Source organism: Tachypleus tridentatus, chromosome 8 (assembly GCF_004210375.1).
Source record: "Tachypleus tridentatus isolate NWPU-2018 chromosome 8, ASM421037v1, whole genome shotgun sequence".
NCBI lineage: Eukaryota > Metazoa > Arthropoda > Merostomata > Xiphosura > Limulidae > Tachypleus > Tachypleus tridentatus.
Genome location: NC_134832.1, coordinates 53,923,075 through 53,951,035, shown reverse-complemented (window position 1 = coordinate 53,951,035; position 27,961 = coordinate 53,923,075). Strand labels below are relative to the sequence as shown.

Genomic DNA, 27,961 nt, shown 5'->3' with positions numbered 1-27,961 from the left:
AGGGTCTCGGGCTCGTATCCCCTTTACTCCTAATATGCTTGCCTTTTCAGCCGTGGGAGTGTTACAAAGTGACAGTCAATCCCACTATTTTTTGGCAATGGGTGATGATGACTAGTTGCCTTGCCTCTAATCATACACCGGTAAATTAAGGACAGCTGACACTGATAGCCCTCGTGTAGCTTTGCTCGCAATTCAAAAACTAAACAAAAACAAATTTTGCTTTTCTAAAATAAATGCACTATTATAAAACGCCCGTTTAATGATAAATATAATCGTTTTCTAGTTCCCTATAAAAATAGAGAATGTTGGCTGCTACATAGATCGAATTTAACTTAACAATTTTTTATATTTCGAAATTGTTGCATTAAAAATGTCTCATATAATCAAAAATCGTGTTTGTTTGATTTTGCGCATCAGCTAATCATGCACTCTCTTGTTAAAGCGATAGGCTAAAGGTAAGAAAGGTAATCATATATTACCCACCGCCAACTTTCAGACTACTCTTGTTAGACCAAATCGTGGGCATGGCTAGGTGGTTAAGGAACTTGACACGTAATCTAAGGGTCGCGGATTCGAATCTCCTTCAAACCAAACATGCTTGCTCACTCAGCCGTGGGAGTGCTATAATGTAAAAGTTAATCCCACTTTTTGTTCATAAAAAAGCATCCCAAAAGTTGACGGTGGGTGGTGATGACTAGCTGCCTTCTCTCTCTAGTCTTACACTGGTAAATTAGGGACGGCTAGCGCAGATAACACTCGTGTAGCTTTGCGCGAAATAAAGAACAACAACAAACAAAAAAACATAGCGCTGTGCCACTGCCGACGAGTCTGTAATTGAAAGGTTCGTAATTTTCCGATAATTGATTAAATATTTACAGCATATCACTTGAATTAATGTGTCCACATAATTTATTTCATATTTGAACTTACCAATAAGCTAGATGATCATTGATCAAGTGAATATTGGTAATAATTAGTGTGTAACTAAAAAACAATATAATGTTCACAACGGGATAACACATAATTTTATTTTGACATAAGTAGGTTCCAACTTACGCTTTGGGATACAATGTAATTTCCCAGTTGTCAACGTTTCCTTTATATAGAACTGATCTAACCATTTGTTGTTTTTTTTCAACAAAACACTTTCAGTTGACCTAATAACAATGACCAAGTATTTTTTGGAACAATCAACCAATTGTAATGAAGGAGTTCCCTTTGTTTCGTTTCGTTTGTTTAATGTTCTTCTGTCAGTGAACAGTTTCAAACATTTACACCATGTGGCTCTCCTTTCATCTGATATTTAGAAATGGTAGATGGTACACGTGAAAAAGTTGTCATTTGTAGCTGTTCCTCGACGCGAGACGTTCCATCCGTTTCGCCAACGTTTCTTTTTCGTTTTATCTGGCTGAAGATTTTAATCGGAAGAGACCCCTCGGATTCTTCGTTGCGCCTGCAGCGAATCACGAAGTTGAATATTAAAAAAACAAGAGGATTTGTTGACGAATTAGAAACGGCCAGTGCAGCGAGGACTGAATACGTCATGGCGTCGATCTTTGATTCCTGACCATAAACCCTCCACATCTCTATGATGCAATAGGGGGAACTACACACAAGAAAGGAAGTGATGACTGCAAAGGTGGTTTTCAGCGTTTTGGACTTTGCCCTTGGAAAATGTGACATTGGAGTCTGCCGAAGAATGAACTTCTGACACTTGTCAGCCTCGTGATCGGAATTTTGGTTCTCGTTTGCCTTTTGGGAAATCTTCTGGAATATTCGAACGTAGCACACACTGATGAGGAGGAGAGGTAATCCAAAAACTGCCATGACCATGGTCGTCAAGTAAAGCCTTAGGAAGACTAGAGGAGCATCGTGCAATATGTTGCGGCACACAATGTGGTCTTGGTACTCCATCTGGCGGAATAACACTAGACTTGAAGTGTTAACAATGCCCGCCAGTACCCAACTTGTAATGATCAGCGAAGACGTCTGAAAAAAAAAACAACACAACAAAAACACAGGTTTAACAGTGAGAAAAAAATGTTTTTAAATTTAATTCGTTTATTCTGAAGGCAATATATATATAGGTTTTTCTCACGAGAACATGAAATAAGAAAACCAGAAAACAGCTATTCTAGAAAAAATTTGACCAAAAATCATTTTAGAGACATTGGCAAACAGTCGATTTCAGAGAGTTGTTGTTTCACCTTTGTGAAAACAAGCACAGAGTGAGCTTCGACGTTACTGTCGTGAGCATCCTTTTCAAAACATATAGATACAAAATTGAAAGAAACATTCATTTATTTACTTCACACTGATAAAGAAGAGAACACCCATATACTCTTTGTATTTTGAATAAATACGCAATTAGGTAGAAACCAAGTAAAATCGCTGAGACTGTTGTTGTGATTATAAATTAGTACAAAAGAAAAACCTATGTTGTGTAATGCATCAATACATTTCAGCTTTTGTTAACCCTAGTATAGATTTATTTTTTTAATATTAATCCCGTAGTGATTAAATCCCCCGGGTGGATACATTGTAGGTAGCTCATTGTGTGACTTCCCGTTGTGATTTAATCCCCGGGGTGGATACAATGTAGGTAGCTCATTGTGTGGCTTCCTGTAGGGATTCAACCCCTGCGGTGGATACAATGTAGGTAGCTCATTGTGTGGCTTCCCGTAGGGATTCAATCCCCGGGGTGGATACAATGTAGGTAGCTCATTGTGTGGCTTCCCGTAGGGATTCAACCCCTGGGGTGGATAGAATATAGGTAGCTCATTGTGTGGCTTCCCGTAAGGATTCAACCCTCGGGGTGGATACAATGTAGGTAGCTCATTGTGTGGCTTCCCGTAGGGATTCAATCCCCGGGGTGGATACAATGTAGGTAGCTCATTGTGTGGCTTCCCGTAGTGATTTAATCTCCGGGGTGGATACAATGTAGGTAGCTCATTGTGCTGAAACAGACACAATTTTGCCCTCCTGTGACTTGGCAATAAATCTAAAGACTTGTAGCGCTAAAAAACTGGTTTGTATATTGGACACACGCGACTAGCAGACCACATACATCAAATTGCATTGATATTTCGGTTTCTGTGATATTCATGGTTGGGTGTTATTGCCTTTCACCACAATCTCTATTGCAACAAGTCTCTATAGATAGTTATTAGTTTTCTACGGCTTCTCCTCAATACGAGGATTTTGGCTGTCAAATTCTCGTTTTAATTAAATCAAATGATCCGCATCAGTTCAGTTAGCGGGTTGTTGGTCGAATTAAATTGCTGTGATTTCACTTTCTTTTTCCATTTATTTTATAAAGGAAACTGTTAATTTCGAATTACAACTTGAAACTTTTGAACTTCTGGCTTATTAGTCTTTGTAAGTTTCAAATCCCTGTTTAATTTATCGCTCGTGACACCAAGATATGTGCCAAACTTTACTGCATTGCTTTTTGGGTGAGTGGGTTCTCTTTCGTAATTATAGTTTTATATTTTGATGAATGTGTTGTTTTAGTTTGGTTTTTGAATGCATCTCTGGAATTATTGTCTACTGTGATTGGAGAACATTGGTAGACTATCTACTTCAAAATAATCTGTCCTTCGACTTGGTGAGTGGGTTCTCTTTCGTAATTATAGTTTTATATTTTGATGAATGTGTTGTTTTAGATTGGTTTTTGAATGCATCTCTGGAATTATTGTCTACTGTGATTGGAGAACATTGGTAGACTATCTACTTCAAAATAATCTGTCCTTCGACTTTACATTGTTTAAAAATCTCTTTTTTTATTCTACTTGATTTTGGAAAAGGATTTATATATATATATATATATATTCTTCATATTTCTACAACTATAAGTATCCATGATCGATAATTAGCTAATGACCAATTACGTACGTACCAAAAAATTCTACTTTGGCTCCATGGCTTACACCTGTGGTAAAAAGTTATTGTATTAATAGAACAATTAGTATATATTAATAATATTTAAATTATTTGTTATATTTGTAATCCAAACCTGTAAAAAAATTAACATGCCGTTAGGTATGCATATATCTGTTTAACTACAAGTGTTTGGTCCTGTTGGAGCTTACTGCAATTATTAAGTCATCTTATTGAAATCTTAGAGTTGAGCCACACATCTGTTTAACTGCAAGTGTTTGGTGCTGTTGAAGTTCATTGCAATTATTAATTAAATTACCTTATTGAAATCTTAGAGGTGAGCCGTTATCTTGCTATACTGGCATTTCTTTACTTGTAACTTGAAATTTTGCAAACACCACGCAAAAGACATGAAACTTTACAACAGATGATTCTATTCTATACATTCCCGTCAGCTTTTTAGAGTTAGTTTCTTTGTTGAATTTCGCTCAAAGCTACTAAGGGCTACTCTAATCGAACAGTTGGATTAAGCCTAACATTATAACTGTCCCATAGATCAAAAAGCAAGAGTGTTCTGTGATGTGGTTCGAATTTCAACCCACATATTGCGAATTAAACGCCATAGCCATCAGGCCCTGTTAGGCTTAATTTCTGAAGAGGCTTGTTTAACTGCCATGCCAGATACTATTTATAACTATCAGTTTGAATATACGTAGAAATAAACAAGTTAAGTAACAACGGAACTTCCATGTTCTGTGAACATTTGTAGTAGTGTGTGACATCTATCGGTTTGAATACACGTAGAAGCGAAAACACTTTTAACTCACATTAAACTCACTAGAATGTTACTAATGAAAGGCGACACCTGAAACTCGATCATATTAAGTGTATATAAAAAAAAATAAAGTAGCTTACGTCCTTCTACAATAACAAATTAATTGATGGCTGATATAAAAACCACTAAATCCGAGGGTCGCGGGTTCGAATCCCGGTCGCACCAAACATGCTCGCCTTTTCAGCCATGGGAGCGTTATAATGTGTCGGTCAATCCCACTATTCGTTGGTAAAAGAGTAGCACAAAAGTTGGCGGTGGGTGGTGATGACTAGCTGCCTTCCCTCTAGTCTTACACTGCTAAATTAGGGACGGCTAGTGCAGATAGCCCTCTTGTAGGTTTGCGCGAATTTAAAAACAAACAAACAAAAAACCACTATGATTATTACATTAGTAATTAATAAATAGTATGAAATTGGCATGAAATAAGTTTGTTGTTTTCTTAAGCCAATGGATGTTACAGAATTTTTCTGGTCATAAAATCTATGTCTTACTTGTGAAACCTCCTTATAAATATTAGTGATATCTTGTTTCATATCATTGGTTTGGGAAAAATGAGTTGTTTTCATGTTAAAATAATTACTAAATTATTTGTAGCAAAACCACGTTGAAGTTATTTTACTATTATAAAATAGCCTCGCACAAACTAACATTTCCTGAGAACAGCGGCTGATGATAAAAGGAAGCCAACAATTCTTTAATCTAACGTTTAAATTAATCTCAGTGCTAATGTGTTGATTTCTCTCTCGACTAACGTAAAACCATAATGATAGTGTCGATTACATATGAGTACACAATACCGTGTACGTCATTTAAAATCCACATTTTATTATGAGCTTTGACCCGAAGACTTTGTTACTAGTTTTGATGTGGGCCTGATGGTTAGGGTACTTGATTTGTAATCTGGAGATCCATGGTTTGAATCGCATCATTGGCCACGCTTACCCTCACAAACATTGAGGCATTATAATACGATGTTCAATTTCAATCTTTATTGACGAATGGCAACTCAAGATTAGCGGAGGGCGATATTGATTATCTGTCTTCCTTCTAGTCTATTACTTCAAACGTAGAGACGGCAAGTCCTAAAGTAGCTTTATGCATGAAATTCAACAAACAAAGATGCTTTTGTTTGTTTTGTGAATTTCGCGTAAAGCTACACAAGGGTTATCTGCGCTAACCGTCCTTAATTTAGCAGTGTAAAATTATAGGGAAGGCAGCTAGTCATCATCACCCATCGCCAACTCCTGAGCTACTCTTTTACTAACAAATAGTAGGATTGACCGTGACATTATAACGCTCCCATGGCTAAAAGGGCGAGCGTGTTTGGTGTGACGGGGATTTAAACCTGCGACTCTTATACTGCGAGTCGAGCACTCTCACCACCTGGCCATGCTGGTTCCTTCCTTATAAACTGGTCACACGTATAATATTACTCACCGAGAGCTACAGTGGTGACACAGTGTCTTGTAGCTCACTGAAAGCTATAGAGCAGTGTTTTGTAGCTCATCGAAAGCTACAGTGCTGACACATTGTTTGGCAGCTGTATCTAATACATTTATAAAGGCAGTTCCAAACTCTAAAATTTAACAAAACACTTATGGCTCCATGTAGCTGAGCCGGTTTTATCCAGTTTCAATTTGACAGCTGCTTTAAATGTTCATGTGAATGAGAAGGCTGACAACATGAGAAGTCAACTTTTAATTTGCTGTGGTCCAACGGACTAATCTTAACACAGACACATTTCAAAACAGAGACTATTGAGCAAGTGGTGAGCTCTTACAGACGAAGTGATTAAAGTCATAGAATGTTTAATTTTATCAATAACACAACACTGCATTACAGAAAGGTTTACTCCGAACATGTAACAAATTGTGTTTGGCCTAGATTTTAACCTATGCAGAGAATTTCTTTGTTCCCAGGTTGTTTATTTTCTTCGTCTTGATGGGAGGCGTTGAGCCATTTCCTCCTCTTGAGACCAAACTCAATACCATTTTTCTGACTTTGCAGGAAGTTTGTAAAACGAATTTCTTTTGTGTATTTTACTAACTTCGTGCACACTTCTTTTATTGTATCTTTTTCGCTTCCTACTGAAAATTCATGAGCGTAAAGTATAGATTTTTTTCTTCTGCTACAAGAGCATTGTGATCCATTTCATTAATGTACTTTGCACAATGTTACCTAAGAGACATAGTTAAATATGTTTATTGGAACAGAGCAAACCATACTGAAAACTTTTATCAACAACTGTCGTACCAGAACTAAACAAGCTATAATTTCCACCTTATTACAAAAAGACTGACTGGTATACAAATGTCGTTATGGAGAGACGATTACATCTATCGTGAAACGAACCAGTAAAGGAAGATAAGAAACAGTTTGTTTGTTTTTTGAATTTCGCGCAAAGCTTCTCGAGGGCTATCTGCGATAGCCATCCCTAATTTAGCAGTGTAAGACTAGAGAGAAGGCAGCTAGTCATTACCACCCACCGCCAACTCTTGTACCAACGAATAGACCGTCACATTATAACGCCCCCACGGCTGGGAGGGCAAGCATAGTTGGTGCGACCGGGACTCGAACCCGCGACCGTCGGATTACGAGTCCAACGCCTTAACACGCTTGGCCATACTGGGCCCAATAAATATTAAAACCTTGTTTTATGAACATATACGTCTATAAAAGTTTTGTAGAAACGCTTAACGTTAAAACGTTTTGACGTATGTTAAGTTTCACACTTTTCTTGTCAGTGTGTTTGGCTGAACAAGCAACACCTGACAACAAATGTATAGACTTTGTTGTTGTTTGAAACTTCAAAAATCAATACTTAATTTAACAATATTTAAGTACAAAAGAGAATTCATTCAAAATTAGAAATAAAAGTTTATTAATCTTAATCGTGTCTTAAAACCGAACCTAATAATATAAAGTGCTCATGTATAAAAATATATTCCTTAACGCTATTACAATACGTAATCCGAGGGTCGCGGGTTCGAATCCCCGTCACACCAAGTACGCACGCCCTTTCAACCGTGGGAGCGTTATAGTGTAACGTTCAATCTCCCTATTCGTTGGTAAAAGAGTAGCTCAAGGGTTGGCGGTGGATGGTGATGACTAGCTGCCTTCCCTCTAGTCTTACATTACGGACAGCTAGCGCAGATAGCCCTTGTGTAGCTTTGCGCGAAATTCAAAACAAACCAAACCGATATGTAATTTATGTAAAAACCATAACTTTCTCTTTTCAGAACTCTACCATCATAACAACAAGTAAACTTATTTTGAGTGATTATAAACGTTGAAACTTCAATTATGAAGTGAAATATTAACCTCACCGTGTGACGTAAAAGGACACAAATATTATTTTGTATCAAAAGCAAAATTATGTGTAAGCATCAGATTTCATCTTCAATCTTTACTTTCACCACATGTACTGGTATCGTTAAAGTTGTTTATTTTTGTTACAGTTAGTACAAACTTAGTTTTAACTCTAAATGAACGTGCATATATGTCTTGTAATTAATGGCTAGTGCAAACTTAGTTTAACGTTAAAAGACGTGTATTTCTTGTAATTAATGGCTAGTACAAACTTAGTTTAACGTCAAAAGACATGGATTTCTTGTAATTAATGGCCAGTACAAACTTAGTTTAACGTCAAAAGACATGGATTTCTTGTAATTAATGGCCAGTACAAACTTAGTTTAACGTCAAAAGACATGGATTTCTTGTAATTAATGGCCAGTACAAACTTAGTTTAACGTCAAAAGACATGGATTTCTTGTAATTAATGGCCAGTACAAACTTAGTTTAACGTCAAAAGACGTGTATTTCTTGTAATTAATGGCTAGTACAAACTTAGTTTGACGTCAAAAGACGTGTATTTCTTGTAATTAATGGCTAGTACAAACTTAGTTTAACGTCAACAGACGTGTATTTCTTGTAATTAATGGCTAGTACAAACTTAGTTTAACGTCAAAAGACGTGTATTTCTTGTAATTAATGGCTAGTACAAACTTAGTTTGACGTCAAAAGACGTGTATTTCTTGTAATTAATGGCTAGTACAAACTTAGTTTAACGTCAAAAGACGTGTATTTCTTGTAATTAATGGCTAGTGCAAACTTAGTTTAACGTCAAAAGACGTGTATTTCTTGTAATTAATGGCTAGTACAAACTTACTTTAACGTCAAAAGACGTGTATTTCTTGTAATTAATGGCTAGTACAAACTTACTTTAACGTCAAAAGACGTGTATTTCTTCTAATTAATGGCTAGTACAAACTTAGTTTAACGTTAAAAGACGTGTATTTCTTGTAATTAATGGCTAGTACAAACTTAATTTAACGTTATCACCAGCGTCTACAAATTTGTACACACATATAGCACTGGAAATATCTGTAGAAATGCGTGGTAATTCACACCTATAACAAACAACCAATGAATAATTGCATTTAAACAGCAGTTTATCATTAGGTCGACTGTGTCGACACATTATTACACAGATTTACAAAAAATACAGGAACTTGGGTTATACGATGCACTATCGTGTTCAGTTTGCTTTAAACAGAGCACTACATCTTGTTGCTTCCAGAAAATATACAATTTTCGAATATTGCTCCAGATGTTCTTTATCCTTCTCCGTAATTCAGACAAGATGTCCTAATAATGTCAGGGCTTAGTGCAAATCGATATACGTTTTTAGTGTTCCATCTGCCTCGTTTCTTGGCCAGATATCCTTTCACCAATTTTATGTTACGTGTTGGGTTTCATTGAATTTCAGGAATCTCCTCTACCCGACAGCTTTTACTTTTGAGAGAATAACATGACAGAATAACACGTTAATTTACTGTCAGCAGTTCAGCTGTCTCTCCCTTATCGTTGTTTGGACATCTGACCCGGGAGGGTCAGGTTTCTCCAACCTCTTCTTCCTTCCTTTGCATTGGTATTAGCAACTGTCAAGTGTATTTATAAATGTTACACGATGGCCAGAGTAACCTAACTTAGGCTCTTAGCAGGACAATGTCCATGCGCTATCTACATATATGCAAATATATCATTTCTCTCAGAATTTCCATAACAATGTTCATTATCACTAGACAGGCATTAACCAGAAAACATGTGCATAATTCCTGTTTCAATGTTTATCAGTTAATCCCTAAACAACTGTGGAGTTTAGTTTATAGGTGGCTTTTATGTTTTGTTTGAATATATATATAATTACCGGGGAAAGATGTTTAGGACTACAAAAAAAACAATTTTTAATTTTTAAATTCTGATGTCTATTTTTGTCTTTCTTCCGATTACTGAGAAGCCCCACGTGGTACTAATATATGTTCCTATTATATTTTTATTATTAAACTATGAAACGAAATTTTTACTTTTTCTTGTTCCTGAACAAAAAGTGTTATTTCCCAATTGCTTATGTCTAAAGTAAATGGAAAAGACCTATTTTTCTCTTTAAACTTTGCTTTTGTGACCTGGGAGCGTATAATGAAAACATGATGGGAGACTATATTTGGGATCTGATACGTGAAAGTGATTTACATAACACTCGCAAATCTCGAAAATCTACTCACTTCTAAACATTTTTGTATAATTTTAGTATAAATACATGTAAATCTTGATTCATATGTTGTTTTATTCAGACCTTATGTAAATAAAAATGTACAAATTTGTCCGTTTTTATATAGAAAATAAGTTAATTTCTAAACTTCATTATTCAGGTCACAAAAGCAAAGTTTGAAGGGAATAATGGTCATTTTCTGTACTTTTACAACATAAGCAATTAAGAAATAACACATACTATCCAGGAACAAAATTTGTGTTACATAATGTTATGTATTTGTGTTACATAGTGTTATGTATTTGTGTTACATAGTATTATGTATTTGTGTCACATAGTGTTATGTACTTGTGTTATATAGTGTTATGTATTTGTGTTACATTGTGTTATGTACTTGTGTTACATAGTGTTATGTATTTGTGTTACATAGTGTTATGTATTTGTGTTACATAGTGTTATGTATTTCTGTTACATAGTGTTATGTATTTGTGTTACATAGTATTATGTATTTGTGTCACATAGTGTTATGTACTTGTGTTATATAGTGTTATGTATTTGTGTTACATTGTGTTATGTACTTGTGTTACATAGTGTTATGTACTTGTGTTACATAGTGTTATGTATTTCTGTTACATGGTGTTATGTATTTGTGTTACATAGTGTTATTACACTGGATTGTCACAGGTTTGAGCTTTCTTCCACAACGACTCCACTGACACATCGTATGTCTGTGGAATTACAACGCTAAAACCCGCGTTTCAATACCGGCAGACCAGACATATCCTTTTGTGTAGCTTTGTGCTTAACTTCGAAATAAAGTCCCCCCCCAGTGGCTCAGCGGTATGTCTGCGGACTTACAAGGCTAAAATCCGGGTTTCGATACCCGTGGTGGGCAAAGCACAGATAGCCCGTTGTGTAGCTTTGTGCTTAACTTCGAAATAAAGGCCCCTTCCAGTGGCTCAGCGGTATGTCTGCGGACTTACAAGGCTAAAATCCGGGTTTCGATACCCGTTGTGGGCAGACCACAGATAGCCCATTGTGTAGCTTTGTGCTTAATTCAAAACAACAACAACAATCTAAATAAAGGTAGAGATATTAAGTTTTTATACAATTTAAGTGTCTTTTTCATGTTTAAATAAAGAAGAACAAAAATTAAATATAACCAAAGTTTAGAAATAATTATGTAATGAATGTTTAACAAGTAATGGGAGAGTCTGTAAGAAGTTTACCGTAGTTCTGTTCCCTTACTTTTTAATAAAGTAGAAACTTTATCATAAACTTATGTGTAAGATTACAATGAACCTTCACAGTAGTATCAAAAATATTTATTTCACTCACTAGGCCTAATATTTCAGTCAACCTTATATTTATATTATTTTTAAATTGGTGTCATCTAGTGGATGGTAACTGAACCAATATATTTAGCTAAGGTTTTAGTGGCAAAGGTAAGACGATTTAAGAAATCCAGATAAGTTTAATATACTATATGTAATGACTGTATAAAGGGACCAGGGTGTCGTTTTTAAGGTTTTTTTTCTTTCTGAATTTCAATTAAAGACACACGAGCCGTTCCTAATTTAGTAGTGAAAGTTTCGATGGAAGGCACCTACTTGTCATTACCCACCGCCAACTCTTGGGTTACTCTTTACCAACGAATGGTGGGATGTACCGTTACGTCACACTATAACTCCCACACGTAAGAAAGATCGATCATACTTAATGGGACTGAGATTCGAACCCGCGACCTTCATCCTGAGAGTCAAAAGTCCTGACCTCTTGGTCATGCCGGGGCGAGTTTGTAAGGTGAACTGGTTTAAACGAACTACTTGTATCAGGAAGCTTTTAATGACACTGAGAGCGGATGAAATGGAAAGAATTTCGACACTACCCACCGTCAATTTTTGGAATAATCTTTAACTGACGAATAGTCCAATTCCTTGGTAGGTATATGGGTTAAATTACACTTCTGTTCCCCTGACGTGGGACGAGAAATAACCCAGGGCGGTCAGAAACTTGTGTTTCTTTTCAACCTCTCGCGGCTATAATTAGTTAAATGCTAAATTTGTGATTAATAAACAGGACTGGAGGGTTGGAAGTAATAATTACCTTGATTGTCGTCTAATCGTTTTATTACTTCTATGAGGAGAGTGGGTCGAAGTTGTGAAGAAGTCTCCACGAGCTGGAAAGAGTAGGGAAGTTGGAGTCGTGCTGAGATCTTCGCTGGGTTGAAGTGGTTGTGGACACGGCGGAACGAGCAGGGATGGGCAGAACGAGTACGTCATTATCTTTTGAAATTCAGATGGATATAGATGCTGAAAGACGGGCCTCTTTTCAGGGCTGAGATCAATAAACCCAAAGGAACAGAAATTTAATGTGGAGGAGGTCGGGAGTACCCCAAGAAAACCCACTTTCACGGCCCGGGCGCCAAATAAAAATATTTTGACGTGCCCAGAGGCCTGGCATGGCCAGGTGGGTTAAGGCGTTCGACTTGTCATCTGAGGGTAGCGGTGACTGGTGACTATACCTAACCTACATATCTGTATAGAACTAAGCGGCAGATTATCAAATCACTTAAAGACGGATGGCTGGTGACTCTAACTAACGTTCAACTCTCTAGAGAAACTAAGCTACAGATAATCAAAACACTTAAAAATGGATGACTGGTGACTATACCTAACCTACAGATCTGCATAGAACTAAGCTTCAGATTATCAAATCATTTAAAGATGGATGACTGGTGACTGTACGAACCTACAGATCTGTATAGAAACTAAGCTTCAGATTATCAAATCATTTAAAGATGGATGACTGGTGACTCTAACAAATCCTCAAATCTGTTTAGAAACAAAGCTACAGATTATTAAATCACTTAAAGATGGCTGGCTCGTGACTTTACCTGACTGTCAGATCTGTATAAAAACTAAGCAACAGATTATCAAATCATTTAAAGATGGATGACTTGTGTCAATACCTGTCAGTCAGATCTGTATAGAGACTAAGCTAAAATTATCAAATCACTTAACGATGGATGACTGGTGACTGTAAGGAACTTACAGAGCTGTATAGAAACTAATCTACAGATTATCAAGTCACTTAAAGAGTGATGGATAATGACTGTAACTGACCATTAGATTTGTATAGAAATTAAGCTGCAGATTATGAAATCATTTAAATATATAAATGACTGATGACTGTAACAAACCTTCTTATCTGATAAGAAACTAAACTACAGATAATAAAATCACATAAAGATGGATGACTAGTGACTATACCTAACCTACAGATCTGTATAGAAAGTAAGCTGCAGTTTATGAAATTACTTAAAGATGGATGACTGATGACTGTAACTAACCTTCATATCTGTATAGAAACAAAACTAAAAATCATCAAATCACTTAAAGATGGATGACTGGTGACTGTAACTAATCCTCAGATCTGTTATGAGCTAAGCTACAAATAATCAAATCACTTGAAGATGGATGGCTGGTGACTGTTACTAACGTTCAAATCTGTATAGAAACTAAGATAAAAATTATCAGATCACTTAAAGATGGGTGACTGGTAACTGTAATTAATCTTCAGATCTGTATAGAAACTGAGCTCCAGATTATAAAATCATTTAAAAATGGATGACTGGTGACTGTATCGAACATACAGATCTGTATAGAAATTAGCTACATATTATCATATCACTGAAAGATGGATGACTGGTGACTGTAACTAACCTTCCGATCTGTATAGAAACTAAGATACAGATAATCAAATCACTTAAAGATAGATGACTGGTGACTATAACTAGCTCTCTAATCTGTGTAAAAACTAAGCCACAGATTAACAAATCACTTAAGAATGGATGACTTGCCATGTAAAAATATTTCAGATCTGTATAGAAACTAAGCTACAAATAATCAAATCACTTAAAAATGGAAGACTGGTGACTGTAACGAACCTACAGATCTGTATAAAAACTGAGCTGCAGATTATCAAATCATTTAAAGATGGATGACTGGTGACTGTAACTAATCCTCAAATTTGTATAGGAACTAAACTTCAGATGATCAAATCACTTAAAGATGGCTGGCTCGTGACTGTACCTAACTATCAGATCTGTATATGAAACTAACCTACAGATTATCAAATCACTTAAGGATGGATGACTGCTGACTATACCTAACCGTTAGATCTGAATAGAATCTACGTTACAGATTATCAAATCAGTTAAAGATGGATGATTGGTAACTGTTACTAACGTTCAAATCTGTATAGAAACTAAGATACAGATTATCAAATCATTTAAAGATGGATGACGGGTGACTATAACTAACCTACAGATCTGTATAAAACTCAACTGTAGATAATCAAATGAATTAAAGATGGATGACTGATGGCTGTAACTAATCTTTAGATCTGTATAGTAAATAAGCTTCATATTATCAAATCACATAAAAATGGATGACTGGTGACTGTAACGAACTTTCAGATCTGTATAGAAACTAAGCTTCAGATTATCAAATCACTTAAATATGGATGGCTGGTGACTGAAATTAATCCTCAGATCTGTATAGAAACTAAGCTACAGATTATCAAATCACTTAAAGGTTGATGACTGCTGACTATACCTAACCGTTAGATCTGTATAGAATATACGTTACAGATTATCAAATCATTTAAAGATGGATGACGGGTGACTATAACTAACCTTCAGATCTGCATAGAAACTTAGCTACAGATAATCAAATCAATTAAAGATGGATGACTGGCGTTTGTGACGACGCCACAGATCTGTATAAAAAACTAAGCAACAGATTATCAAATCATTTAAAGATGGATGACTTGTGTCAATACCTGTCAGTCAGATCTGTATAGAGACTAAGCTACAAATTATCAAATCACTTAAAGATGGATGACTGGTGACTGTAAGGAACTTACAGAGCTGTATAGAAACTAATCTACAGATTATCAAGTCACTTAAAGAGTGATGGATAATGACTGTAACTGACCATTAGATTTGTATAGAAATTAAGCTGCAGATTATGAAATCATTTAAATATATAAATGACTGATGACTGTAACAAACCTTCTTATCTGATAAGAAACTAAACTACAGATAATAAAATCACATAAAGATGGATGACTAGTGACTATACCTAACCTACAGATCTGTATAGAAAGTAAGCTGCAGTTTATGAAATTACTTAAAGATGGATGACTGATGACTGTAACTAACCTTCATATCTGTATAGAAACAAAACTAAAAATCATCAAATCACTTAAAGATGGATGACTGGTGACTGTAACTAATCCTCAGATCTGTTATGAGCTAAGCTACAAATAATCAAATCACTTGAAGATGGATGGCTGGTGACTGTTACTAACGTTCAAATCTGTATAGAAACTAAGATAAAAATTATCAGATCACTTAAAGATGGGTGACTGGTAACTGTAATTAATCTTCAGATCTGTATAGAAACTGAGCTCCAGATTATAAAATCATTTAAAAATGGATGACTGGTGACTGTATCGAACATACAGATCTGTATAGAAATTAGCTACATATTATCATATCACTGAAAGATGGATGACTGGTGACTGTAACTAACCTTCCGATCTGTATAGAAACTAAGATACAGATAATCAAATCACTTAAAGATAGATGACTGGTGACTATAACTAGCCCTCTAATCTGTGTAAAAACTAAGCCACAGATTAACAAATCACTTAAGAATGGATGACTTGCCATGTAAAAATATTTCAGATCTGTATAGAAACTAAGCTACAAATAATCAAATCACTTAAAAATGGAAGACTGGTGACTGTAACGAACCTACAGATCTGTATAAAAACTGAGCTGCAGATTATCAAATCATTTAAAGATGGATGACTGGTGACTGTAACTAATCCTCAAATTTGTATAGGAACTAAACTTCAGATGATCAAATCACTTAAAGATGGCTGGCTCGTGACTGTACCTAACTATCAGATCTGTATACGAAACTAACCTACAGATTATCAAATCACTTAAGGATGGATGACTGCTGACTATACCTAACCGTTAGATCTGAATAGAATCTACGTTACAGATTATCAAATCAGTTAAAGATGGATGATTGGTAACTGTTACTAACGTTCAAATCTGTATAGAAACTAAGATACAGATTATCAAATCATTTAAAGATGGATGACGGGTGACTATAACTAACCTACAGATCTGTATAAAACTCAACTGTAGATAATCAAATGAATTAAAGATGGATGACTGATGGCTGTAACTAATCTTTAGATCTGTATAGTAAATAAGCTTCATATTATCAAATCACATAAAAATGGATGACTGGTGACTGTAACGAACTTTCAGATCTGTATAGAAACTAAGCTTCAGATTATCAAATCACTTAAATATGGATGGCTGGTGACTGAAATTAATCCTCAGATCTGTATAGAAACTAAGCTACAGATTATCAAATCACTTAAAGGTTGATGACTGCTGACTATACCTAACCGTTAGATCTGTATAGAATATACGTTACAGATTATCAAATCATTTAAAGATGGATGACGGGTGACTATAACTAACCTTCAGATCTGCATAGAAACTTAGCTACAGATAATCAAATCAATTAAAGATGGATGACTGGCGTTTGTGACGACGCCACAGATCTGTATAAAAACTAAGCAACAGATTATCAAATCATTTAAAGATGGATGACTTGTGTCAATACCTGTCAGTCAGATCTGTATAGAGACTAAGCTACAAATTATCAAATCACTTAAAGATGGATGACTGGTGACTGTAAGGAACTTACAGAGCTGTATAGAAACTAATCTACAGATTATCAAGTCACTTAAAGAGTGATGGATAATGACTGTAACTGACCATTAGATTTGTATAGAAATTAAGCTGCAGATTATGAAATCATTTAAATATATAAATGACTGATGACTGTAACAAACCTTCTTATCTGATAAGAAACTAAACTACAGATAATAAAATCACATAAAGATGGATGACTAGTGACTATACCTAACCTACAGATCTGTATAGAAAGTAAGCTGCAGTTTATGAAATTACTTAAAGATGGATGACTGATGACTGTAACTAACCTTCATATCTGTATAGAAACAAAACTAAAAATCATCAAATCACTTAAAGATGGATGACTGGTGACTGTAACTAATCCTCAGATCTGTTATGAGCTAAGCTACAAATAATCAAATCACTTGAAGATGGATGGCTGGTGACTGTTACTAACGTTCAAATCTGTATAGAAACTAAGATAAAAATTATCATATCACTTAAAGATGGGTGACTGGTAACTGTAATTAATCTTCAAATCTGTATGGAAACTGAGCTCCAGATTATAAAATCATTTAAAGATGGATGACTGGTGACTCTATCGAACATACAGATCTGTATAGAAATTAGCTCTTTATTATCATATTACTGAAATATGGATGACTGGTGACTGTATCGAACATACAGATCTGTATAGAAATTAGCTACATATTATCATATCACTGAAAGATGGATGACTGGTGACTGTAACGACCCTTCAGTTCTGTATAGAAACTAAGCTAAAGATTGTCAAATCACTTAAAGATGCATGACTGGTGACTGTACCTAACCGTTAGATCTGTATAAAAACTAAGCTACAGATTATTAAATCACTTAAAGATGGATGACTGGTGACGGTAACGAACCTACAGATCTGTATAAAAACTAAGCTGCAGGTTTTGAAGTCACTTAAAGATGGTAGACGGATGACTGTAACTAATCCTCATATCTGTATAAAAACTAAGCTACAGACTAACAAATCACTTAGGGATGAATGACTGGTGATGTAACTAACCTTCAGATCTGTATAAAAACTAAGCTACAGATAATCAAATCACTTAAAAATGAATGACTGGCGACTGTAACTACACTACAGATCAGTTTAGAAATTGAGCTACAGATAATAAAATCACTTAAAAATGAATGACTGGCGACTGTAACTACACTACAGATCAGTTTAGAAACTAAGCTATAGATAATAAAATCACTTAAAGATGGATGTCTGGTGACTGTAACTATCCTACAGATCTGTATAGAAACTAAGCTACAGATTACTTAAAGATGCAAATCACTTACAGATGGATGGCTGGTGACTGTTACTAACGTTCAAATCTGTATGAAAACTAAGCTACAGATTATCAAATCACTTAAAAATGGCTGGCTAGTGACTACACCTAACCCTCAGATCTGTATAGAAAGTAAGCCACAGATTAACAAATCACTTAAAGATGTTTGGCACGTGACTGTACCAAACTGTCAGATCTGTATAGAAACTGAGCTACAGATTATCAAATCACTTAAGGATGGATTGCAGGTGACTGTAACTAACGTTCAAAACTGTATAGAAATTAAGCTACAAATTATCAAATCAGTTTAAGATGGATGGCTGGTGACTGTAAATAATGTACAAATATGTATAAAAACTAAGCAACAGATAATCAAATCAGTTTAAGATGGATGACTGGTGACTGTAACTAACCTTCAAATGTGTATAGAAACTAAGTTACAGATTATCAAATCTCTTAAATATGGATGGCTGGCGACTCTAATTAAGTTCAAATTTGTATGGAAACTAAGCTAGAGATAATCAATTCACTTAAAGACGGTTGACTGGTGACTGTAACTAACCTTCAGATCTGCAAAGAAACTAAGCTACATATAATCAAATTAGTTAAAGATGGATGACTGATGAGTAAACCTAACCTAAAGATCTGAATAGAAACTAAGCTACAGATTATCAAATGACTTAAAGATGGATGGATGGTGACTATAAATAATCCTGTGATCTGTATAGAAACTAAGATAAGATTATTAAATCACTTAAAGATTGAAGATTGGTGATTGTAACCAACCCTTAGATCTGTATAGAAACTAATATAAAGTTTATCAAATCAATTAAAGATTGATGACTGGTGACTATACCTAACCGTCAGATCTGTATAGAAACTAAGCTACAAATTATCAAATCACTTAAAGATGGATGACTGGGACTATAAATAATCCTGTGATCTGTATAGAAACTAAGATAAGATTATTAAATCACTTAAAGATTGAAGATTGGTGATTGTAACCAACCCTTAGATCTGTATAGAAACTAATATAAAGTTTATCAAATCACTTAAAGATTGATGACTGGTGACTATACCTAACCGTCAGATCTGTATAGAAACTAAGCTACAAATTATTTAATCACTTAAAGATGGATGGCTGGTGACTGTAAATAATGTACAAATATGTATAAAAACTAGCAACAGATAATCAAATCAGTTTAAGATGGATGACTGGTGACTGTAACTAACCTTCCGATATGTATAGAAACTAAGATACAGATAATCAAATCATTTAAAGATGGATGATGGGTGACTATAACTAACCTATAGATCTGTATAGAACTCAACTGTAGATAATCAAATGAATTAAAGATGGATGACTGATGACTGTAACTAATCTTCAGATCTGTATAGTAAATAAGCTTCATATTATCAAATCACTTAAAAATGGATGACTGGTGACTGTAACGAACTTTCAGATCTGTATAGAAACTAAGCTTCAGATTATCAAATCACTTAAGGATGGATGACTAATGACTATATTTAACCTACAGATCTGTATAAAAACTAAGCTACAGATTATGAAATCACTTAACGGTTGATGACTGGTGACTGTAACTAACTTTCAGATCTGTATAGAAACTAAGCTACAGTTTATGAAATCACTTAAAGATGGATGACTAGTAACTATACCTAACCTACAGATCTGTATAGAAATTAAGCTGCAGATTATGAAATCACTTAAAGTTGGATGACTGATGACTGTAACCAACCCTCATATCTGTATAGAACCTAAACTGCAAATTATCAAATCACTTAGAGATGGATGACTTGTAACTGTAACTAATCCTGAGATGTGTATAGAAACCAAGCTTCAGATTATCAATTCACTTAAAGATGGCTGGCTCGTCACTGAACCTAACTGTCAGATCTGTATAGAAACTAAGCTACAGATTATCAAATTACTTAAAGATGGATGACTGGTTACTTTAACTAGTTTTCAGATCTGTATAGAAACTAAGCTACAGATTATCAAATCACTTATGGATGGATGACTGGTGACTATAACTAACGTTTAAATGTGTATAGAAACTAAGCTACAGATAATCAAATCAGTTTATGATGGATGATGGGTGACTGTAACGATCCTTCAGATCTCTGTAGAAACTAGGCTACAGATAATCAAATCACTTAAAGATGGATGAGTGGTGACTATACCTAACTTACAGATCTGTATGGAACTAAGCTGCAGATCATGAAATCACTTAAAGATGTATGACTGGTGACTAAACCTAACTTACAGATCTGTATAGAAAGAAAATTTCAGATTATCAAATCGCTTAAAGATGAATGGATGGTGATTGTTACTAGCGTTCAAATCTGTATAGAAACTAAGCTACAGATAATCAAATCACTTAAATACGGATGACTGGTGACTGTAACTAACTCTCAGTTCTGTACAGAAACTAAGCTACAGATTATTAAATTAGATTAAATACGGATGACTTGTGACTGTAACTAACTCTCAGTTCTGTACAGAAACTAAGCTACAGGTTATTAAATTAGATTAAATACGGATGACTTGTGACTGTAACTTACCCGCTGGTCCATGTGCTAATTATTTTACTTAAACAAATTGATATGAATAAGGTTGATAACATGTATATTTTAACGAAGGATGAAGGGTATCTTTCATTGTTTTTACGAATGAAAAAGTCTGTTTGTTTTTACTAGTCTTACGAATGAAAAATGGTGTTTTTTTGTTTTTTCTTTACTTCACGTGAGTTGATAGTTAGGGCACTCGAGTCACAATTTGTGGGTCACTGAATCGAAACCTTCCCTTTACATGGTCACTTTTTCAACCGTTGGGATGTTATAATGTGATATTCAATCCTAATGTTCATTGCTAACGATTATTTCCGTAATTGGCCCGGCATGGCCAAGCGTGTGAGGCGTGCGACTCGTTATCTGAGGGTCGCGGGTTCGCATCCTGGTCGAGGCCAAACATGCTCGCCCTTTTTTGCCGTGGGAGCGTTATAATGTGATGGTCAATCCCACTATTCGTCGTAAAAGAGTAACCCAAGTGTTGGCGGTGGGTGGTGATGAATTGCTGCCTTCCCTCTAGGTTTACACTGCTAAATTAGGGACAGCTAGCACAGATAGCCCTCGAGTAGCTTTGTGCGAAATTCTCTTCAAATAAATGTCGAATTCCAAGCTTAGAAACTCTAGGGGAAAGAAATGTCACGCCTTGTAATAATGTGAAGTAGAAGAGGAGGGCATTGGCTTAGCGGTATGTCTACGGACTTACAACACTAAAAACCGGGTTTTGATACCCGTGGTGGGCAGAGCACAGATAGCCCATTGTGTAGCTTTGTGCTTAATTAAAAAAATAACAACAATAATTTGCCCCCAGTGGCTTAGCGGTATGTCTGAGGACTTACATTGCTAAAAACCGGGTTTTGATACCCGTGGTGGGCAGATCACAGTTAGCCCATTGTGTAGCTTTGTGCTTAATTCAAAAATAACAACAAACAACAAGAAGGTGGTTGATTGTTAGTCTAGGCAACTTTATCCGCGAAGCACTTTTTATTTGAAAATAGTAAATAGTACATAACGTTAAGATAAATAGAAAATTAAACACATTTCAAATTCAAGTCAGTTTGTAACCTTCAATCAAATTGATTCAAAGTTTGTTTGGAAACCACAGAATGACCTAAATCAATATTTTTAATGGTGTCACGAGTTTAACGTTATTCATTCTTTTAGTATTACTCACAAGTACTAAGAAAAGTATATTTTTATTTCATATTGTGAGAAACGCGAAATACTGATTTCAAAAAATCCAGACTGCTAAACAACTCCTCTTGAAACCATTGCTTCTTACAAACACACTTAACGTTTGTTTTATGTGTTTGGCTCTGAAGTGTGGATTCCACACGAATATAAAACACTGTTGTTCAGGTCAACAAACTAAAGATTGAAGTTTACACAACGAGCTACTGTAGATGGATTCAGAAAAGTTCCAGTTGAAGAATATTGCTTTAAAATGTAATATTACGTCACAAAAACAGCGTTTTACTTGATAGTGGAATACATTTCTTTTATACGTTGGCTTGTTTGTTTGTTTGTTTGTTTGTTTTGGAATTTCGCACAAAGCTGCTCGAGGGCTATCTGCGCTAGCCGTCCCTAATTTAGCAGTGTAAGACTAGAGGGAAGGCAGCTAGTCATCACCACCCACCGCCAACTCTTGGGCTACTATTTTACCAACGAATAGTGGGATTGACCGTCACATTATAACGCCCTCACGGCTGGGAGGGCGAGCATGTTTGGCGCGACCGGGATGCGAAACCGCGACCCTCAAATTACGAGTTGCACGCCTTAACACGCTTGGCCTTGCCGGGCCTATATAAGTTGGCACAGTGGTATGTCTGCAAACTTGCACTGCTGGAAACCGGGTTTCGATACACCAGCACAGATAGCCCTTTGTGTAGCTCTGTGCTTAACAGCAACACTTTGTATATGTAAGGCTTTCTTACAGCAGTTCTTACCATCATAATGTAATAACTTATTATCCAAACAAAACAATTTATTACCACGTTTTTCCGTGATTATAAGAAAAATAATTTGTAATTAATTGCACATAAAAGTATGTAAAATATTTTTTTTAATCTTGTGTTCATCCCTCACAGTAGCCCTCTGGCGGACAGGACAAAGATAGCTCATTGCGTCTAGTAACAAATTTTCGATAAGATGTTAACCCAAGCAAAGTTGACTAAGTACTGATGTGATTTTACATAACATATACGTCTATTTCTTTAAATATACTTTTAGTTGTACAAAAATATAACTTCCATTTTTAACTATTCATATTTAACTAAATCGACTTTCAGTCCAACAAACACACAATCTCTAAAATGTTACATATATTTGTTTTCAATTCTTTGAATAAACTTTCAGTTACACAAACACACAATATTCAAAATATTCCATAAAGTTGTTTCTATATCCTTGAACAGATATTTTAGTCCTACAAACGTATAATATCTGCACCTATTTGCTTTTTAAAGCTTTTCAGTCCAGCAAACATATAATCTTCAAAATATTCTATTCTTTACATTGATATCTGACATAGCTAGTTCTTGTTCCCTGAATGAGTGAATTCGAGCGTTTATCATATTGTTTACCTAAAGGGTTGTTTTGAATCAAGCACAAGGCTACACAATGGGCTATCTGTGCTCTGCCCACCACGGATATCGAAACCCGGTTTTTAGCGTTGTAAGTCTGCAGACATACCGCTGAGCCACTAGGGGGCGTAAACCTAAAGAACATTGATTTCTAATAGCTGTAATGATTTTTTAGAAACGCACTTGCAGCTTTCCATAATGGAAAATCTCAGTGTGTGGTTTTCAAAAATCGAAAGTCATTTTACAGGTGTATATTACTTACATCACTGATGGATAAACAGACTTTAAAACCAATTTTAAGAGTAACAAGTTAAAACGTTGAAAACGTCACTCCAAGTAATCAATTAATTTATTTGAAAACGTGAATTTCACAGAAATAAATTGTTTGTTTGTTTGTTTTGAATTTCGCGCAAAGCTACACGAGAGCTATCTGCGCTAGCCGTCCTTAATTTAGCAGTGTAAGAATAGAGTGAAGGCAGCGAGTCATCACCACCCACCGTTAACTCTTAGGCTATTCTTTTACCAACGAATAGTGGGATTGACCGTAACCTTACAACGCCCCCACGACTTAAAGGGTGAGCACGTTTGGTGTGACGGGGATACGAACCCGCGACCCTTGGATTAGGAGTCTAGTACCTTAACCATCTGGCCAGAACTAAATTAAAATAATCTGCTTACTATATGTTTTAATACGAAGCAAAATATTTGAATCGTCTTATTAAAACTTTAAAAAATATATATAAAAAGTTATTTTTAACGATATCTTTATTTTCAGTTTTTGTAGGTGATAACGAAAGCTACAACATGGTCAAGGCACTCGACAGGTAATCTAAGAGTTTCGGGTTCGAATCCCGTTCACATCAAACATACTCACCCTTTCATCTGTGGGGCGCTATAAGATGACGGTCAAACATATTAGCTGTTGGTAAAAAAGTTGGCGGTGGGTAATGATGACTAGCTGCCTTCTCTCTTGTTTTTCACTTCTAAATTATAGGACAGCTAGCGAGATATCTCTCGTCTGGCTTTGCGCGAAATTTAAAACAAACAATGTAATAATTAGTTCATAATAATGTGTGACCCGTAGAAGGCTTAGCGTTAATTTCACGAACTCGCAATGCTAAAGTAAGTTGTTCGATTACCCTTGGAGAACACAGTAAATAACTCCATATGACTTTGTTCTGAAAACAAACAAACCAATAAACTAATTAGTTCATAATAACATATATTCCCTAGTGGCTCGGCAGTAAACTTAATGGCTTTCTCGATAAAACTCGGTGTTCTGTACTCGTGACTGCCGCAGCGTAAAGAGACTTCTGTGCAGGATCTGTTATATAGGGTGGCAATATTTTGAAATCTCTGTGACTTTAACCTATTCACTGTCGTAGACGAGATAACTCGTCCAAGCCGATCGGTAGCACAGTGCCACGGACGAGTTAATTCGTTCTCAATAATACCTAACTTCAACGCTTGATGTTAGCACCATTCATACATTTGACCTACTTACAAATTGTTTCACTTTCAATCCAAAATGGCGTCACGAAAAAAAGTTACAAAATGAAGAAGCATTAGAATTGTATTGTAGCAGCTAAAGTACTTGTCAGTTAACAGGTTAAGATTGTCTATTGAGATAATTCTTTAGAGAAATATCTTCTAGGGTTAACAGTTTAGTAAGCTCGTGACCATTTAGAAAAAAAAACAACTTCTCTTTTTTCAAATTCGCTCTCTCATGATGAATAATATTCGTGTGGATTACATAGGAGAACTACCACGGTCACAGCGGAATGTCTGAGGACCTACAACGCTAAAAACTGGATTTCGATACCCTGATAAATAGAGCATATATAAATCATTTTTTAACTATTGATGTTTAAATATCGCTTAAAACGTTTTAGAAACAAAAGATATTATTGTTCTGATAGCTTGTTTATTTTGTTTTAGTGCAACCTACATAATAAACTGATTTCTCTCTTACACCACAGAGAATCGAACTGTAGAGTTTAGCGTTACAAGCTCGTAGATTTACCATTGTCTCACTGTAAAATCGTTCCACAATTCTGTTTTTTTGCTTTTTTTTTAGTAACAAAAATATTTCCTTTAAAACTCGAAGACAGTAATAAAATGAACATTTTATAGAACAGCCTGCTAAACGTTAAAATGTCGGATGTTTCCATTATTAAGCGTTTTGTATTTGTGGCAAAGCTGCTAAGGTTATCTGTTGCCACTGGTAATTTTGACCAACTGACCAATCGATACCACCCTTCCACCCACTCTAAGCAATTGAGTTTCACCCTTACAGGGAATATTTAGCGGTATCGCGCGAAATTGAACCTTTCTTGCTCGCTTATTAAAGTGTAGCTCTCCCACAGGACCAACCCTTGTCCCATGATGACGTTAAACATCGAAATATTAATGTATATATGTAAGCTTTAGATATATAACAATTCCTTGCTAATTTTAAAATCTCAAAAAGTACACTACAAAAAACAACAACAAACTAACGTTCACGTTAAAACTAAATAACATTCTAACTATTTAACTATTCGATAAACGCTGAATAAACATCACTAGTTTCCTTATCTCAATACTCGATAAACGCTGAATAAACATCACTAGTTTCTTTATCTCAATACTCGATAAACGCTAAATAAACATCACTAGTTTCCTTATCTCAATACTCGATAAACGCTGAATAAACATCACTAGTTTCCTTATCTCAATACCCGATAAACGCTGAATAAACATCACTAGTTTCCTTATCTCAATACTCGATAAACGCTGAATAAACATCACTAGTTTCCTTATCTCAATACTCGATAAACGCTGAATAAACATCACTAGTTCCCTTATCTCAATACTCGGTAAACGCTGAATAAACATCACTAGTTCCCTTATCTCAATACTCCACATCTTCTAGCCTATTAAATAATGATGTTCTAGTGTACTAACTCACCTTCCACGGAGGAGACAGAGGTCGCCTGATGCCTTTGTAACGATCTAGGGCAATAGCCACTATCAAATAATTGGAAGCACAGATAGAGAAAGTTTGTGAGAACTTTACCAGCCGGCACATGGCGTCACCTGCCCGCCATTCTCGCCCGTAATACTCCCAGACCAGCTGAGGGCCGGTGGCACACACCGTTACCAATATGTCCGCTATTGTCAGATTCAGAAAGAGACGTAGGACACGTGACTTTCTGACCTGGTGGTTCCAGAACCAAAAGAGTACGAAAGAGTTTCCAAGGACTCCCAGAACAGCCAAAGTCCAGAGAGTGGTGACTCGGACATCTTTGATAACTGGCTGGTCATACAGATTCTGGTGGTGTCCCACTTCAGTGTTGTTAACGATTTGGCCGGATTCACCATCTCTTAGGTTCATGGATTTATTGTACCTTTCCATAACTATTTAATTAAGAATGAACAAGTGAACACTCTGCCTTGATAATCGGTGCAGACGTATCTATCATATAAGACGGCTAGTTCTGAAATCTATATGATCTTAAGTTGTTGTTGTTTTTTAAAGACTGTATTGATATGGATTTCTCATGTAATCAGGCCAACCTCACAAGCCTAGTAAACAGCAGTGTGGCTGTACGCAGTGGAAACGCTCTTTCTCTTCTCTGAGCGATTGGAACATCTGAGCAAGCGCAGTACGTCAGTCAGTGTTCGTGAGATTTAAAAGTCTAAATCTTATCTTTCTTCCGATGGACACCTAGTGATAATTTTAGCCAACACCAGACACTTGCATTTAATTTTAAAATTTCTTTATTTAATTTTTGTCTTCGAAGTAATTTTGTAATTTTTCTCAATTTGTATCAAGCGGACAAAAAAAAAGTAGATTATAACTTGATTATTTTACGTGTGAAGTTAATGAGTTTCCTGAATATACAGCAAATAAAACCCAGATTTTGGCAGCAAACAGGTTTCTCACCTGTTATACAAAAAGTAAAACACTTGTCTTTCAACTTTTTTTAAATTAACTCCTTGCTTTCGATACAAAAAATATAGAACAACAGGAGTCAGTCTAAGCTATTTCATTGGGTTTTATGGACCAAAAAGTACAATCCATCCGAAAATAAGATATCAATTATTCACATTACAGACTACTAAACTACAAAAATAAATAAATATTTGTTTTAAGCTATAGAGATCGCTCCTCGCTAGTACAGCGGTAAGTCGTCGGATTTACAACGCTAACATCAGCTGTTCGAATCCTCTCGGTGGGCTCAGCAGATAGCGCGAGGTGGTTTTACTTTAAGAAAACAAACACTCACAGTGTAGAAATATTCCATTCATTCATTTTTTTTATGAATCACTAAACCTCATTTATCCTAATTGTAAATTATATAAAAATGTTGTTTCAAACCGTTGAAGATAAACAAATAAAAATAATACAACTGTGAGGTTCTAATT

At 35.5% G+C, this 27,961-nt stretch overlaps 1 protein-coding gene across 1 annotated transcript; it reads right to left on the bottom strand.

The window, feature by feature from the left end:
- Positions 1 to 1,082: 1,082 nt before the first annotated feature.
- On the bottom strand, positions 1,083 to 27,191 carry LOC143224152 (cardioacceleratory peptide receptor-like). The gene is made up of 2 exons (XM_076452599.1): positions 26,502 to 27,191; positions 1,083 to 1,989 (listed from the first exon to the last, which is right to left on the bottom strand). The coding sequence occupies exons 1-2, from the start codon at positions 26,946 to 26,948 to the stop codon at positions 1,264 to 1,266; spliced, it is 1,173 nt and encodes a 390-aa protein (XP_076308714.1). The 5' UTR covers positions 26,949 to 27,191; the 3' UTR covers positions 1,083 to 1,263.
- Between the last annotated feature and the right edge of the window lie 770 nt (positions 27,192 to 27,961).